The sequence below is a fragment of the Haemaphysalis longicornis genome, unplaced genomic scaffold, assembly GCF_048455015.1.
Source record: "Haemaphysalis longicornis isolate Haplotype H1 unplaced genomic scaffold, Haemaphysalis longicornis Haplotype H1 scaffold_12, whole genome shotgun sequence".
Taxonomy (NCBI): domain Eukaryota; kingdom Metazoa; phylum Arthropoda; class Arachnida; order Ixodida; family Ixodidae; genus Haemaphysalis; species Haemaphysalis longicornis.
The window spans coordinates 12,503,604-12,522,237 of NW_027526225.1; the positions used below are offsets into that span (position 1 = coordinate 12,503,604).

At 47.7% G+C, this 18,634-nt stretch overlaps 1 protein-coding gene across 1 annotated transcript in view; it reads right to left on the minus strand.

Moving 5' to 3' along the window:
- LOC144161870 (uncharacterized) overlaps positions 1-18,634 on the minus strand; it is a 212,942-nt gene that overhangs the window by 82,405 nt on the left and 111,903 nt on the right. The window contains exon 4 of the mRNA XM_077692447.1: positions 10,359-10,519. Coding sequence (XP_077548573.1) covers positions 10,359-10,519 — 161 coding nt within the window. The remainder of the gene's footprint in view (positions 1-10,358; positions 10,520-18,634) is intronic.

An 18,634-nucleotide genomic window follows, 5' to 3' on the forward strand; every position in this document is an offset into this window, starting at 1 on the left:
TCATCATCATCGTGTTTTGTCGCGTGCTCTTTTGACGCCGTGATGTTTTGGCGGTGCTCTTCTGTCGCGTGCCCTTTCGTCACATGCTGTTCTGTCGGTATACCCTGGGGAGGTATCGGTTTGGGCAATGTTTCCGATCCGAGTGGGGACGGTGGGATCAGATTGGACTGCGAGCCTTGGCGCTTGCACCAGCCCCCAGAGCAGCCTCCCATTCTTGGTTGCACGCGTGTAACCCCAGGTTGTATGCAGAGCGTTAAAATCTCCAAGTGTAATGAGGGGGTGGTGAGCAGCCGCTCGCTCGGTCAGCGTAATTAAGTTGCTGAAGTTATGCGTGTGTGCTTTGGGGCTGCTATAGACATTCAGGACATAAAGCCTTGATGCAGTGCGCTTCGGCGGATTGAGGACGACTAAATCATTCGGAATAGAGAAACTTTCGAAGACTTGATGGTCCGCAGGAATGTTGCGCTGAACAAGCACCGCTGTGTACGGGTTGTTGGGAGTATGAAAGGTTTGATAGCCTGTTAATTTATTGTGTTTACCATGCGCTTGGATTGCGATGAGGGCGGAGGGAGTAGCTTCTGTCGAAATTAGTTGTTGAAAGTTGTGTCGGTTGCGGGTGAACCCTCGGCAATTGCACTGCCACACAACCAGTCGGCTACGGCGTTTAGACATCGTTCTCGTCCGCTTGGGGGGGGGGGGGGGAAGGGGGGGGGCTACGGCGTGAAACCCAATAAAGTTGCGGAATTCGAGGCGCATCATCTCAATGGTACAATGAATGGCCGTCTGATTTTTTAGAGAACGTTGTCGAGTAAAAGGTATTCCTCTCTGTGGCTGGCGATTGTTCCAGAATTTCTAGCTTTTCATTCCGCGTGAAAGCCCAGTGCGAGTCGCCGGTCGATACAGCCTTGCCTACGGGCGGAGGAGACGCGGCGGGGTCGGTGGTTTCAGGAGATTGCGGGGTGGGAGACGACTGTATATCGATTTGCATGGGCTGATTATGTGGAGGAGACGTGGGAGAGGGTTGCTTTTTCGCAAGTTGAAGTTCGCTTTTCAGAGCCGCGTTCGCCTGCCTGAGGGTAGGTACCTCGGCACGAATGGCACGCAACTCCTTAATAAGTTCTAAGTGAGGTTCGCCGTTGTGGGGAATGAATAGAGGTTTAGACGGAGCGACACTGGACAACGAGCATGTGCAGCTCACCTGGTGATGTTTCTTGGAAGCGTCTTGCTTCGTGGCGTTGTGCATGCCAGCAGTCTTTGAGGGGAGCCTGTTCACGAGATGCGGAAAGTCCTCCTCCTTGGTGGCGGATGCTGCCTTGTAGTTGGCCGCCTGTGCGTACGTAAGCGGCAGCCGGCGAGGTTGGTAGCGACGAAGGCACTCAGCAGAACCCGTCAGGTGGGGACCGTCGCACACACTATACTTAGGAGTGCACTGGTGGCCGTCGGGTGCACTGGAGAGTCCAGACTTGCTCAGCGCGGGGCAATTTGCGTGCTCAAGCAGACGTCCTGTCGGTGTCCGAGCAGCCAACAGGCCGTGCAAGCGTCCGTTTTGCGTCGGAAGGGCATGCAACGGTAAGTTGCAGCCACATATCGGACCCAAAAGGGCACTCGAGTGCCATTAAAGAGAATCTTGACGATATTGTAAGAGTTGAATCGGTGCGCATCCAAAATTTGTAAGTCAGGATTGTAGCGGCATACGCTATCGAGGACCTTCTCAGCCGTATAGATCTCGGGAACATTGAAGATGACTCCAGTTGTGGTGTTAGCCGGGGCGGCGACGTGCGTAGAGGTAGCCAATTGCTTCCGTTGCACCGTAAATGGGACCATCTTTTCGTAGTTGCGAGCGCGATCTTCAGACGGCGTGCTTACGATGATGAAGTTAGAAGTTGACTGAATGCGCTGTTGGTCTTCGTCGTTCTGGGAGACTCCGGCCTGTCTCTGGATGGCATCGGCTAGAGCGGCTACCAACACCGTCGACAGAGCGGGTGATTGGCCGTAATTGCGGAGAGCAACGAGTTGCTACATAGCCACGGCAGGAGAGGTGAAACTACGATCCTCCGTCGAGCTGTCAAGGCGGGCCGAGGGTTCGCCACCCTAACCCTAGAACCACGGCTAGCGCTGCCGCCGCCTTGGCAGAGGTTTCCCGAGGCGAGAAATTTGCATCCAGTGGTCCAAATGGTCGGACGATGGTGTCCCGTGGGTCCTCACAACTTGCCGATTCACAGTGTACCACTCAGAAACGCCAGGGTACTTATGCGCCACAAATAAACATTAAAAAACGGAGCCGACGTGGAGCTTGTCTTCTTAGCCATAAGCGTTCGAAACTCGTGCGTTCGAAACTCATAAGCGTTCGAAACTCATAGTCATAGGCGTTCGAAACTCATGAAACGCTGGCGTTTGTCATACATCTTACTGTTGTTTAGCGCAAAGAAACCTATAGGTACATTTGAGGAGAGAGAGAGAGCATAACCTTAATGAAGACCAGCGATGTTAGCCGAGCCGTCGGGCTGGCTTGCTACGCTAGATGAGAGAAGAAAAAAAAAAGAAAAAAAGAGAAAAAAATGTGAAAATGAAAAGATGTCATTTCATGCGCCCAAAATTTTCAATCACAAAACTCTGTCCAGTTCTGTGCTACGAAGAAACACCAAGAGAGCTTTGATTGCACGTGCTGCCTGACTGGGACCCGACCAAGGACCCAAATCAGCCCTCAGCTCAAGTCCCGCACCAGGCTGCCTGCACAAAGATAATATCAGTTTCTGTCTTTGAACGTTGTACTTTGGACACACGCATATGACATGATGAATGTCTTCTCGTGAGTCGCATGTGGAACAAAGAGGTGAAGATGCCTGCTGGAGTTTATACAGGTAAGGTCACGTGTAGGCAACGTTCAAGCACAGCCTATGCAGAATGGCTTCATCGCGCTTGCTAAGTCCAGCTGGCATTCTGAAGGTGAACTTTGGATCAATCACATGAGGAGGTGCGTATGCTGCCTTGCGTCAGTCCAGATAGACATCTGCGCTTTCCATGCGGTTGATGAGGTGAGTATTGCCGCATCCTTTCGGGTAAATGGGATCGGTAGAGTTTCAGTGCAGAGACTGTGGGTAGATGAGGCGGCTTTGTCAGCAGCGCCGTTGCCGACAACTCCGCAATGGGCAGGAAGCCAATGCAGGCCTACGCTATGTCCCCTTTGTATGGCTTGTGAGTGCAAACGATTGATTTTCCAAGCCAGCTGTTCGTTTGGAAGCGACTTTAAGCTCTCGAGTGCTGACCTGGAGTCTGTAAATACTGCCCATTGAAAAGCAGCGAGCAGTCCAGCCACCTCAGTAACTGTCGTCGAGGACTTGTGGCTAAGTAGGGTGCAGATAATAGTGAGCGACGAAGGAATCGAGATTCCTATCGCCGACAATGTAGCCGTCACTGAGCCATCAGTGTACACATGAGTGTGGCCTCTGTATTGGTTGATGATATGCTCCAAAGCAAAGACCTTTAGAGCCGGGGCTGGTATACCCCCTTCAACGTACCGTGGTGACAATTTTCATTGTAGGGAAGAGCCACGGAGGGTGAGCTGAAGAGGCTGAAGGCTGACACTGGGAGGGCATAGCGTGCTGTACTTCAGAGGCCCAGGCGGCAGCAAGGGGATGCCCATGTTGCCTTGCCATAACGCACAGGCGCGTGCGAAGTTGTTCCATTACCTGCAAAGCAGTGGGCGGAAGCCGTCTGCTCTCTGTCATGGTTCCCATTGTGGAGGTGGTCTTTGGGACACCAAAACATATCCTCAGAATTCGGGCCTGCAACCTCCATGGTATTTTAGAATCCTCCTTGCAAAGAGAAGTGAGGGCTTGGAGGCTGTAGCGAAGTAAGCCTTCGCTGAGGGCGTCGTATAGCAGTAAAAGAGAGCTGACGCTACATCCATCAGTACTGTTGGAAAGCATGCCGAAGATGTGCAAGAATGACGTTCGCTTCTCTTTTAGGCTACGGATGTGCAGCGTCCATGTCAGATGGCGGTCGACGGTAACACCCAAAAACCTGTGATGGCTGGCATATGGTATCGGTACACCTTCGGTCCTTAACTGGTAGTTTGATACGTCCCGCTTTCTAAAGGCCATGGTGGCGCACTTGGCCGGTGATATCGCAAGGCCACGTGTCGCGAGAAAGTTTTCAATCGAGCTTACTGCCCGCTGAGGTGTCGATTGGAGCACATGCTTGTTGTGGCCCGAGCACCAGATACAGATATCATCAGCGTACATGGAAATTTCAACCATTTTCGGCAGACATCTATCTAGCCCAATCATTGAAATATTAAAAAGAGTCGGGCCCAATACGCCACCCTGAGGGACACCACGGGTCACGTTATGGAGAGAGAGAGAGAGAGATAAAGAACTTTATTTGCCCAGAAGTAGAGAGCTTGGCCCTCTTTGCCGCGTTAGTCAGCCACGAGATCTTGGTCCCTGGAAGTTTCTTCGGCCATCTGGACAAGGCGTAGCTGCGTTAGAGGTTCAGAGCTGCGCAGCAGTGTTTCCCAGTGCTCTAGGTGTTTGATATCTATGGGGGGTAGAGGGGTCTTGCTCCGTGGTTTTCTTTGGCATTCCCACATAATGTGCGTGAGGTCTGCGCGGTGGCCGCAGTGTTAGCACATATCCGAGAAGAACTCTGGGTGGAAGTGACTATAGGCCGCCTGGTTCGGGTAGGTATTGGTTAAAAGTTGTCTCCGTGCTTTGGTCTGCGCAGCGTTGAGTGTGCAGTGGGCGGCTGGAAATACGCACCTGCTGTGTTTGTAGCAATTTGTTATCTCTTTGTACGAGTTGACGCTGTCAAATTTCTCTGAGTTTCCAGGCTGTTGCCACTGCGGGGTGGGGGGGGGGGTTAACTGCTGCTCGGGTGACGATCTCGCAAGCAGCTGTGTGGGCCTGTTCATTGGCCTGTAACCCCTAGTGTGCAGGAGTCCAGATAAGTTTGGTTGACCGGTAATTTGGTGCTCGCAGCTGTTGAAGCATTCTTGCGGCGACTTGGGATATCCGCCCTTTGATGTAGCTACGTATGGCTGCCTTCGAGTCGCTGATTATGTATCTTGCTCGAGTTGCGGTGATCGCAAGAGCGATAGCTGCTTGTTCTGAAGATGTAGTATTTTTTGTGAGAACTGTCGCCGAGGAGAGCATTTGTCCTTTGTGGTCCACTACCACCACAGGGATGTCTCACCATCCGCTACAGACATGCAGATAGTCCTATCAGAGAGGTAGTCAGACATCCAGCCGTACATTCGTCCCGTGATGCCTACAGACCTCATTGCTGTCCGCAAAGCTTCATGGAGAACACAGTCGCATGCCGACTAATGTCAATGAAGACTGCAATGGTCATTTGCCATCCGATCTTTGCGTTCTTCACGTGTGTTGCAAGGGCAATGACGTTGTCAATGCTGCTTCGGCCCTGGCGGAAACCTGACATCTGCGACGGATAAACGCTTCTATCATTCAGATCCCAGTCTAGGCGAAGCAGTACCATCTTCTCTATGAGCTTCCCAATGCAGCTTAGAAGCGCAATAGGGTGATACGAATCAGTATCCGTGGGGTCTTTGGCAGGTTTCAGAACTGGCACGATACGAGCTCGCTTCCACCCAGGCTGAAGACGCCCGGTCTGCCAGGAGCGGTTGAATATTGACCAAAGCTACCGCATCGCATTGCCGCGTAGATGACATAAAAGCGCATAACTTACCCGTCTGGCCCCGGAGAAGAGACTTTGTTAACTGAGCACAGAGCAGCATCAAGTTCCGCCATAGAGAATGGTTCGTTCATGTAGGGTGTGTTCGGTAATGGGTTCGCAGCCCTTGAAATAGTCATTGGTGAAGTCGCCGTGCGGCAGTAATTTTGGCACAGAAGGCTTCAGGCACATCTAAGTCCCTTACCTTCATTCTCAGAGAAATGGAGTTAAAAGGGTACAACTGAGATCGCGGTGCACGGAGACCACGCAATAAACTCCATATCCTTCTGAGCGGCTTCCGAGGGACTAGCTTCGAACAGAAGGACACCCATTCATGTTTGGCAAGCTTCTTAGATGTCTCTGAATGAGCTTTTGCGCGCGTCTGGCTGCTCGTATATCTTCTGCGGCAGAAATCTTCAGGCCCGCGCCTTTCTGCCCTTCGGCGAATCGCCTTAAGATTTTCATATTCGATGTAAGCCACTGTGTACTCCTTTGGCAGGCTCGCAGTTTTGGCTGCACAACCTTCGGGTGTTTGCGATGCTGGTAATAGCGTTGTCGTAGGACGAGAAATCACCAGCGCTTGTCTCGACTGCTGTGGTGAAGTTACAACAGTTGACAAATTAAACGCCAGATTTACGGCGACCAGCAGGCAAACCGTCTACAATATTGTAAGTTGGTACATGGTCGCGTCCATGAGACTCAATGTCTGCATACCAGCTTAAGGTCGTTGATAATGCGGAGGAAACCATCTTGATGTCGATAGCACTTGACATCCGTCCACGATAATTTAACGTTGGTTACCCGCTGTTAATTACACACAAACTGAAGCGGTCTGCAATGTCCAACAGGCGACATCCTTTGGCCGTCGTTTTCTTGCTTCCCCTTGACGGATGATGCGCATTGAAGTCCCCCGTGAGGATGTGTGGAGGCGGTGTACGACGAATTACGTCCTACAGGCGCTGGGTGTTCAGCGATGCGTGGGGCGGAATATACGCAGCGATGATAATAAAGGAAATGCCTGTGTGTCACACGGTAATAGCTGCAAATTCGTGCAACGCGTTAGGCGGCAGATTGTGTTGCATGAATGTGAGGTCGTTTCTCACGCATAGCAGGACTCTTGTCTTTGCCACACCAGTAGATGAACGCAGGACTGCGTACCCGGATAGCCCTATATCCGTGAAAAGGCGGGACTCAGAAATGGCAACAACAGGGAACTGGTGTTTTTGCACAAATCTGCGGACGTCAGAAAACCGCTGACCAAGTCCACATGCGTTCCATTGGAAAATTGTTGCCTTTTACCGAATTTGCTGCACAGTGAAGAAACCTGTAGTGATGGTTGCCGCTACCGCAATTGCACTAGTAGAGGCGAAACGAAGTTGAGGAGCGTCACGACAGATTTGGCCACTGGGGATGCAAGATAGCCGAGAAAGAGGCGCACAGCTTCCACAATGGAGTAGATTGCAGAACCGAGGCCTGCCGAGTTACGTTCGGCTTGCGACTCGCGTTGTCTTTCCAGGGAAGCATGGGAAGGAGATCTAGAAGACCGAGCAGCAGGGGTTGGGGTGACAACTGGTGTTGACGCCGGCGCCCTCGTAGTCGTGGACATTGGTGCTACTCTCCGAGCTGGTGAAAGGGCCTCTACTGAATCCAGAGGGGGTGTAGCCGCAGGAGCAGGGGCCCCCGTGGTAGCTGCAGTTTCCGCTTTTGGTGGTGCTTTACGTTGTAGGGATGGTAGGGCAGGAAAGTCTTTATCCGAGTCCATAGAAATGGGCTTGTCTCCTTCTCGTGCTTGCCTTCTCGAAGATTTCTTGGGTCCAGTGGCACGCTGCTCTTGTACAGCTGCTTTCGCAGACTTATAGTCAGTCTTATGGAAAATCTTATATTTGTAGATCGCCTGGTCGTCGCGGCTAGCCGAGCAGCTTCCAGAAGTCGCTTCATGCTTCTTCCCGCACTTTGCACAGCGGAGACTCTCGGCGTAGCACGTGGTACGATCGTGATTGCCACCACACCGAGTGCATCGCATTGGAAGCTGGCATACTTCAGACACATGGCCGAACCGCAGACACTTAGTACACTGCCTGGGCCTTTCAACATATCCGTAGACGCGGTAGAGCATTTAGCCTAAGACGACGTGCTCTGGGGTTGACTCTGTGGCAAATATTATATGCATACATTCAGATGTCTTGCCCAATCTGCGGACTGATTTCACTGGGATCCTCTGACGTAGTGCCCGAAGAATCTCAGGTGGTGTGATGTCTTTAGCTACACCTCAAATTACGCCGACACCACATTTGCTTGGGCGTGGTGCATAGGCTTTCACTGGGATTTCCGCAATGCTTGATATTGTCAACAAACACTCGGTAGCATCAACATTTCGTGTGTCGATGGCCAAGAGATTGAGCGGATGGTTCGGTCGCACTTGAAGCACTCCATCGGGAGCTATAGTTTCTAACCCATCCTTAACGACTAGTGGGTTGAACCTAGTGATAATTTTTGAAGGATCCGTTGGCTTTACAATCACCCCAAGCCCGTGTCTGCATGTCGGGGATGCATGCCCGTGTCGGGGATGCATGTACATCGAGGGCTTTGAATACACTCTTAGACCCTCGACGGCGCTCAGGAGCTTGCACTTTTTGAAATGGTTCTGAATCCTCTGCAATGGTGTTCGCCTCCTCTGCGTGTAATGCGGTGCCAGAAGGAGAGACCTCCGTCATGTCTGAAATATCGCCCTCGTTGTCTGGCAAAGGTTGCTCCAATGGAAAGAGATCGTGGCTTACTTGTCCCGGAGTGATCATGGATACTGAGGGAGCGCTAGGAAAAGCCGATGATACAGAAGAAGCCTCAAGCAGCAAGGAAGCAGGCGCCGCCGGCTGAATGACCATGCTGGGCGAGACGTCAGGCAGCGGGCAGGGAAGCGACCCAGGCGGCGCCGCACTAGGTGCTGCGCCTGCCGCAGGGTCCATTTCTGGTGTTTAATGCAGCAGAATAATCAGAATCTAGGTCTGAATTTGCCAGAAACTGCGAAAAAGTACACAAAGGCAGTTCAGACAGACCGAACGATATGATCTTCGTAGGGAAAAGATATACGTAATTAACCGGCAGCGCCCGCGTTCATTCAGTTAGGAACGCTCGTTGGGTTGGTTTTTGCGATAGTAAGCGAAAAAAGGGGCAGTGCAACGCCAGCACGTGCGGGAGGAAAAGCAAGCGCAAAACGAACTGAACTCACGCTGGCCCAGTTTCAGGTAGCGGGCGCGCGAGCACTGCGATGGCGTGAAATTTGAATTGCATGGCGTGGTAGCAGTAAGCGGATAATGGCGGTACCGCTCATTATGGCGAATCACTGCTCTGCACTTCCGACAACTTTCACATTGAGTGGAACGGCTTTTATTTTGAAACCCCCGCGAGGCCTCTGAGAAACAGTAAAGGGATGTTTATTCTTGTTATTATCAAATACGTCGATAAGCGAGTCGAGATTTTTTGTCGCTAATATTCTTAAGACGTTTGGGACAGGTTTCTTGAAGATTCTGCAGGTTTGGTTACTTTTAGGCGTGATCACGTACAATGGAACATACTTTACCAGCAGTGGGCTGGTGAGCTCCTCTAACTCACTGGAAATTCGCCATGCGCGGAGATCAACCTGCCCCCCCCCCCCCCTTCCCAAACATTATTACCAAGGGGCTAATGGAAATTACAAACGTGAGCTTTTACCGCGCACACTGTCCTCCACAAAAACCAGAATTTAAAACTGCACGGAATGGCATTTCCGGAACGTGGAAGCGTAGTAGATCGACGTGTTTTTCTCCGGCACGCCTTTCAATTGGGAAAGAATTGTAGTTTCCGTAAGGCAATAATTTGGAGCCTGCTTCTATTGGCGTTTGAAGGTCTAACGTTTGCAGGGAACCTCATCAAGCTGCTGACAGGAGCCCTTCGAGTGGCTCGTGAATAACTGTCTAGCAAACCAAGACTAGCAAAGCAAGCAAGACTAGCAAACCAAGCGTGCGACAAGCACAGACGAGATATTACTTCATCGTTAGCGGTTTGGTAGACAAGCTCACACGGCCCACAGTGACGCAGCCTCACAATGATCGGCATCACTTGCAAACAAGTGCAATGAAGCGTACAATTTGAGTACCCGATCATGAATTTTGTATATGCTGACTGAAATCCCTAGAAGCACAGTGTCGCCCCCTACAAATTTTTGATCTGAATCCGTTTCATCATTTAGAAGACAAAGACGAGGGTAAAGGACAAGAAATGGGATTAAGAGAGGTCGAGAGGCAGCGTTCTCGTCTCCCCTCAGTTGGTGTGGTTCTGGGCTTGTGCCGAGCATGGTCTAAAGTTACAGTGCTGTGCTAGAGGGATGGTTGAGACCCTTCTTCGGTGGTTTCAAAAATTAGGCAAATTGTGCTACCCGTGAAAAAGTGGTGGGCAATTTTTACAACTGTATTTTCCCATTTTTGACGATAACGCCAACAATAAAATGATTTTTTACAAATTACTGAGGAAGTTACAATAGCTCTTATCTGATACTTGCTGTCTAAATACGTCAAAAAGATCTGTCTGCCGTCTTGTGTATACAAAATTACCACTTAACAGCATTTAGCTTCTGAAGCTTCAAATAGAAAAAAACTCCACATTTCATCAAATTCAAAATCTGAGTTACTTACTTGAGATACTTTAACAGCTCCTGCCTAAGCTGTCGGGAGAGGTACGCCTGTTCGGCTTCCGACACATTTTTTCCTTCCAAAAGTGGCGAAAGAGCGGGTGAGAGCACCGGGAGTTCAAACCCGCCACACCAAGAGGCTTGAGTCGTTGTTATGTCTCGCACCTGCAGCAAAGCGGATGTAAGTTGCTCAGGCGGTCAGACCGAGCGTTTGAGGCGCTAATACAAGTACAGTTGAACCCGCTGTTACTTTGCTCACTGTTGCCTTTTCCTGGCTGTTACCTTGTTTGTAATCGGTCCCAGCATACCTCCTAAAAGATATAATGTATTGCGAGCCCCGCTGTAACATCGCAATCTGACACTTCGAAAACGGTTGGGCACCGCCATTTTGGCTTTTGATGGGTCTTGGCCAGGCTTTGTTATTGAACTGGCTACAAGAAGCCCAGTAAAGCTTGATGGCGGGCTAGTTGGTGTAACACGCTTTTGGAGGTAAGTTGCGCTTGTTGCAAACACAGAGACGGACACGAGAAAAAACGTAAACTTACACGACGTACTTTCGTACACTTTCACGACTTTCATGGCACCGTCTTCTCGTCAATCTGTAGGTGTTTTTTTTTTCCTGCCCGTCAGTTTGTTCACAACAAGCGCAACTTACCTTCAGGTACAAGAAGCCGCAAGCGAGCTGCAGAGCCCGTCACTAATGGCCATGCGTCGAAAGTGCTATCGCCATCATCACTGTGCTCACAACTGAAGTTTCACTTCGGAACGCTGGAAATGCAGGATGTTAGCGCGGCCGCACTGTTGTAATGGTGCCGTGTAGCGTTTTGAATTGAGACAGCTGGTAAAAAGCGCGGCCTTCCAGTACCGCGGCTGCGCCGAGCTGCCGCGGACCAGCTTGGGGGCGCATCGGTAGCGTTGAGATCGGTCTCGCCGCGTCGTCTGCTGCTCCTTCCTCGCTACTCGTGGCGATTTCTACGCCATCAATACTAGCGCTTGCGCCAGTTTCTCCAAAGCTTGTAGTGTCTGGGTTCTTGCCAGACACGACACGATTTGGAGAAGCCGTAGTGGCAATGAACCTCCTTCGCGGATACGTCGCACATCAAAGTGGCGCTGAAAGCAATTCGGTCTTTCACGTTATTGAGAAGCGAGTGGTACTTAGGACCGGGCGATAGAAACCGCAAGCTTGCATTGCCCATTTTTTAAGCGCTAGGCTCACATTGCAAAAGTAAATGGTTTTTGCCAAAGGGGCACTGCTGTCGTTCATTTTGCGTATCACAACGCTCGTGTTCGTGCAGCGAGGCGGTCGTAACGGCGAGTGAGTCGCACGATAATTTCCCGATGCCCGATTTTGTTGTCCACCTTCACGAGTAGGGTGACGGCGAGTGAGTAGTACAGTGATTTTACGGCTAAGCTGACTTGACGCCCGACCTTTATTGCTCTTAGACACTAAATGTGCACATAAAAAATTATAAAACAGACCGCTACATTTGGCGGAACGGGCAGAAACAATGTTGGCAACAATAGAGCTCTAGATAGCGGTGATTTAACGAAGCCAGTTTGACGCCGTCCCGTTTTCGTGGCTTTCCTGACTAAAGTTTTCCGGACTGTAACGTTGTTTGTCGCAGTCCTGAGAAAAACGTACTAACTGGGTTCCGCTGTATATCCTACAAGAAACCCGTCAAAAAACACTTTTTATTTGTTTAATTGTGAAAGCGGAAGTGGGCTAAGTTGAAACTGCAGTAACGATTACAAGAATAGTGGCATAGAAAAGAGAATCATGATAATAATGTTTATTTCTGCCTCAAAAACATACAAAGAGAGACAGAGGAGCTGCAGCAAAAGCCGTCATTACGGCTTGACTAGGCCGCAGCCTCCGTTCAGAGCAGCAGCAGTAGCAATGAACAGCGAAGCGGTTAATTACAGCAAGAAACAAAACTACGCACGCGTACAAGCTTCATGCGTTACATAACAAATGGGAGAAGAAATAAAACATTCCTCCCACAATAAATAAAAACAAACACACATATTTAGAGCATAATGATGTACCGAAAAAAATTCAGCTGAAATACATTATTTATACCTGCAACGCAGTTCGCGTTGCGTACATCTGAACAAATCAAAACCTTCACAGTCATACATGTTCAAAAGAGAAGGCAGAGCATATTTCAAGCATTCCCAACCGGTATTTAGGTGCACCATTGGAACAAACCAGCTTTCTTGCATTCTGAACGGGTAACGTGTTTTCTTTTGTTGAAAATGGGCCATATTTCGTATATGGTCTATATTCCTTTTGGTTTCTATTTTAAATCGAACACTCAGCCGGTATTGTCAATGTGGTAAACGCGAAGGTACATGAAATATAAAACGGGAATTAGAGAGAAGAAACATGGGTAAATAATTTCCACTCCATATTGCTACAAACAATTAATTCCTTTTTAATATCCTTCCTTCAATGCCAGCGCTTCGACGCAACTAGTGCTGTTATTAATGGTCCCAAGGTAGCACGTTTGCTCCTTCTAGGGTATGCTGAGCTGGGCAATCTCGTTTATTATAGTAAGAATAACAATGTAATCATAACGGTGCTGGATAAGCAAATCCCGCCATGCCATTAGCTATTGTCAAACACACAGAAGGTGGAAATGATAACAAACAATTAATTCCTTTTTAATATTCTTCCTTCAATGCCAGCGCTTCGACGCAACTAGTGCTGTTATTAATGGTCCCAAGGTAGCACGTTTGCTCCTTCTAGGGTATGCTGAGCTGGGCAATCTCGTTTATTATAGTAAGAATAACAATGTAATCATAACGGTGCTGGATAAGCAAATCCCGCCATGCCATTAGCTATTGTCAAACACACAGAAGGTGGAAATGATAACAAACAATTAATTCCTTTTTAATATTCTTCCTTCAATGCCAGCGCTTCGACGCAACTAGTGCTGTTATTAATGGTCCCAAGGTAGCACGTTTGCTCCTTCTAGGGTATGCTGAGCTGGGCAATCTCGTTTATTATAGTAAGAATAACAATGTAATCATAACGGTGCTGGATAAGCAAATCCCGCCATGCCATTAGCTATTGTCAAACACGCAGAAGGTGGAAATGATAACAAACAATTAATTCCTTTTTAATATTCTTCCTTCAATGCCAGCGCTTCGACGCAACTAGTGCTGTTATTAATGGTCCCAAGGTAGCACGTTTGCTCCTTCTAGGGTATGCTGAGCTGGGCAATCTCGTTTATTATAGTAAGAATAACAATGTAATCATAACTGTGCTGGATAAGCAAATCCCGCCATGCCATTAGCTATTGTCAAACACACAGAAGGTGGAAATGATAACAAACAATTAATTCCTTTTTAATATTCTTCCTTCAATGCCAGCGCTTCGACGCAACTAGTGCTGTTATTAATGGTCCCAAGGTAGCACGTTTGCTCCTTCTAGGGTATGCTGAGCTGGGCAATCTCGTTTATTATAGTAAGAATAACAATGTAATCATAACGGTGCTGGATAAGCAAATCCCGCCATGCCATTAGCTATTGTCAAACACGCAGAAGGTGGAAATGATAACAAACAATTAATTCCTTTTTAATATTCTTCCTTCAATGCCAGCGCTTGGACGCAACTAGTGCTGTTATTAATGGTCCCAAGGTAGCACGTTTGCTCCTTCTAGGGTATGCTGAGCTGGGCAATCTCGTTTATTATAGTAAGAATAACAATGTAATCATAACGGTGCTGGATAAGCAAATCCCGCCATGCCATTAGCTATTGTCAAACACGCAGAAGGTGGAAATGATAACAAACAATTAATTCCTTTTTAATATTCTTCCTTCAATGCCAGCGCTTCGACGCAACTAGTGCTGTTATTAATGGTCCCAAGGTAGCACGTTTGCTCCTTCTAGGGTATGCTGAGCTGGGCAATCTCGTTTATTATAGTAAGAATAACAATGTAATCATAACGGTGCTGGATAAGCAAATCCCGCCATGCCATTAGCTATTGTCAAACACGCAGAAGGTGGAAATGATAACAAACAATTAATTCCTTTTTAATATTCTTGCTTCAATGCCAGCGCTTCGACGCAACTAGTGCTGTTATTAATGGTCCCAAGGTAGCACGTTTGCTCCTTTTAGGGTATGCTGAGCTGGGCAATCTCGTTTATTATAGTAAGAATAACAATGTAATCATAACGGTGCTGGATAAGCAAATCCCGCCATGCCATTAGCTATTGTCAAACACGCAGAAGGTGGAAATGATAACAAACAATTAATTCCTTTTTAATATTCTTCCTTCAATGCCAGCGCTTCGACGCAACTAGTGCTGTTATTAATGGTCCCAAGGTAGCACATTTGCTCCTTCTAGGGTATGCTGAGCTGGGCAATCTCGTTTATTATAGTAAGAATAACAATGTAATCATAACGGTGCTGGATAAGCAAATCCCGCCATGCCATTAGCTATTGTCAAACACGCAGAAGGTGGAAATGATATCAAACAATTAATTCCTTTTTAATATTCTTCCTTCAATGCCAGCGCTTCGACGCAACTAGTGCTGTTATTAATGGTCCCAAGGTAGCACGTTTGCTCCTTCTAGGGTATGCTGAGCTGGGCAATCTCGTTTATTATAGTAAGAATAACAATGTAATCATAACGGTGCTGGATAAGCAAATCCCGCCATGCCATTAGCTATTGTCAAACACGCAGAAGGTGGAAATGATATCAAACAATTAATTCCTTTTTAATATTCTTCCTTCAATGCCAGCGCTTCGACGCAACTAGTGCTGTTATTAATGGTCCCAAGGTAGCACGTTTGCACCTTCTAGGGTATGCTGAGCTGGGCAATCTCGTTTATTATAGTAAGAATAACAATGTAATCATAACGGTGCTGGATAAGCAAATCCCGCCATGCCATTAGCTATTGTCAAACACGCAGAAGGTGGAAATGATAACAAACAATTAATCCCTTTTTAATATTCTTGCTTCAATGCCAGCGCTTCGACGCAACTAGTGCTGTTATTAATGGTCCCAAGGTAGCACGTTTGCTCCTTTTAGGGTATGCTGAGCTGGGCAATCTCGTTTATTATAGTAAGAATAACAATGTAATCATAACGGTGCTGGATAAGCAAATCCCGCCATGCCATTAGCTATTGTCAAACACGCAGAAGGTGGAAATGATAACAAACAATTAATTCCTTTTTAATATTCTTCCTTCAATGCCAGCGCTTCGACGCAACTAGTGCTGTTATTAATGGTCCCAAGGTAGCACGTTTGCTCCTTCTAGGGTATGCTGAGCTGGGCAATCTCGTTTATTATAGTAAGAATAACAATGTAATCATAACGGTGCTGGATAAGCAAATCCCGCCATGCTATTAGCTATTGTCAAACACGCAGAAGGTGGAAATGATAACAAACAATTAATTCCTTTTTAATATTCTTCCTTCAATGCCAGCGCTTCGACGCAACTAGTGCTGTTATTAATGGTCCCAATGTAGCACGTTTGCTCCTTCTAGGGTATGCTGAGCTGGGCAATCTCGTTTATTATAGTAAGAATAACAATGTAATCATAACGGTGCTGGATAAGCAAATCCCGCCATGCCATTAGCTATTGTCAAACACGCAGAAGGTGGAAATGATAACAAACAATTAATTCCTTTTTAATATTCTTCCTTCAATGCCAGCGCTTCGACGCAACTAGTGCTGTTATTAATGGTCCCAAGGTAGCACGTTTGCTCCTTCTAGGGTATGCTGAGCTGGGCAATCTCGTTTATTATAGTAAGAATAACAATGTAATCATAACGGTGCTGGATAAGCAAATCCCGCCATGCTATTAGCTATTGTCAAACACGCAGAAGGTGGAAATGATAACAAACAATTAATTCCTTTTTAATATTCTTCCTTCAATGCCAGCGCTTCGACGCAACTAGTGCTGTTATTAATGGTCCCAATGTAGCACGTTTGCTCCTTCTAGGGTATGCTGAGCTGGGCAATCTCGTTTATTATAGTAAGAATAACAATGTAATCATAACGGTGCTGGATAAGCAAATCCCGCCATGCCATTAGCTATTGCCAAACACACAGAAGGTGGAAATGATAACAGGAGCACATACTGGTTGCGATTTTAAATTAAGGGAATGCGGCACGGCTTCACAGTCTTTTCCCAGCTCTGTACCCTACGCAAGCGTGTCTAGCGCGTAAGCCCAGATGCCATCTGTTTATAAAGGGGAACATTGAAATGTAAGTTATGCGCAAGACTTCCGGAACAGTTCCAAAAGACTGGCTTTAAGCCTTTCACCCCTTCGGACGTAAACTTTCTAGACTACGCAAAGCTTCAACACATGCCTTGCTTTACAGGATTAGAGAACCACGAGGTCATCAACCTTGATGTTGTTGCGACTTGGAGTTCAACGCCAGCGTTCATTCGTGGCGTTGCTGAATGAAGCAACGTTACCAATTTCTCTGCCCTTTGTTAGAAAATGTGATCTGGCTGGGAAGAGGAGGAATTAGAAACAGGAGGACACTAACGACCACACGGGCAGAGAGGCTCGTGAAATCATTGTCATCCTCAGAATCGGACTAGTCATTCAAAGGCCGCCAATACAGAGGCACTCCTCTAACCGCGTCTTCTTCCTGGTCTTCAACAATTTGGTGCCGTGTCCAAGATGGAAGCACTACATAGTTGTAGAGCCTATCGACGAATCAAGCGCCAGAACGGCATCAACGTACCAGGTCTCGTCATAGACCGTCGAAAACGGAAATGTGGGGCGCTCCATTCATCAACTGCCAAGATCATCAACGAGATGAAGTTCATGATGCAGGTTTCCCCACCACCTATCAGGGACCTGACTGAACACATCAACATGCTGAAAGAGAAAAAGACTGCTTTAACCGACTTGGACAACGACATATAGTTTTGGTGCTTGGCAGTGATTCCAATTACTCCTCCATTAACTGGGTCACACCATCATCGCCGTCATTATCTGTCGGTCTTGAGATATCCCGCTTCCTTCGTACGTTAAAACTGTTTCACCTAACTCAGTTGGTAACTGCACCTACGAGGGCCGAACGCATTCTCGACTTAATTTTTACAAACAATCCGACAAACGTTGTAGTCCATGTCCTTGATGAAATAAGTGACCACAGAGTAATACACTGTTCCCACCCTCTCCCACTTCCTAACAAGGAAACAAAGCCTAAACGCATACTTAATTAAAAAAAGCTGATTGTGGAAAAAATTAACTGTATGCTAACTGAGTTTTCGAGCTCCTTTTCGAGCGAATTTAATAATCGTACAACTAATAAAATCTTGATAGTGTTTCGCGACTTCCTTAAGAAAATTGAAAATACGTGTATTCCAGTGGTTTCCTTCCCATCACAAACAAGTGCTCCTTGGTTTACGAAAAAGGTTAAATAGTGCCTAAATAAAAAGAAAAGAGCCTACAAAAAGGCTTCGCAAAGCAACAGTGTCAGTACTTGGAACAAGTATAAAGAATTAGCTCGGGAGTCGTAGAAAGCCATTAAAGAAGCTAAGGATTATTATTTTAATGATACGCTGCCGAATGTGTTAAAATCTGATTAAAGTCAGTTTACCACGTCAAGAGGTTTTGCCGTGCCCGAACCGCAGAGATTTGAAGCAGCGGCATGAGTTTGGCACGTAGGGCCCAACCGTACATCTTATAGAACCTGCATTGACCTACTCAGAAGGGTTGAGTGGTCAAAGGGCAAGATTGTGTGTTTGGTTGCTATTATTTCGTCGTTTCGTCACGCCCTGACTGCTTCGTCACTGCTGTCACGCCCTGACCACGAAGGCCCTCGAGCAGATCGGTTTCGGTCTTACTTATTAGATCCTGATCAGAGATCACACCCTAGCAGCTATTGAGACTGCGATGGGGTGTTGATGTCAAAATCCACCAAGGGCGTTTGGGCGACGATGTTAGTGCACTGCTGTTTGTTATCTACCTCAATCAGGACTTCTCCTGTTTTGAGTTTCTTAGCCTTGTACGACTTGCAGACAAGGCTTGCAAAGTACTTGGAGATTAGAAACACAGACTGGAATGTAATGGGCTGCCTTATCAAGAGATTCCATGATCAAACATCGCGAGTAAGTATCCGGCTTTGGGAGCCAGACTGAAGGCAAAGGAAGAAAAGATACTTCGATGCGGCCCCTCTTCAGGGACCGATCACGTTTGGGGGGTTGAAAATACCATATGCTATAGTATAAAGCAGGGGACGGGGGTACTTTCTCCGCTCGGGTTACCCCGATACCGAGAGAGAGGTCTCGGAGCTGTGTGCCTGC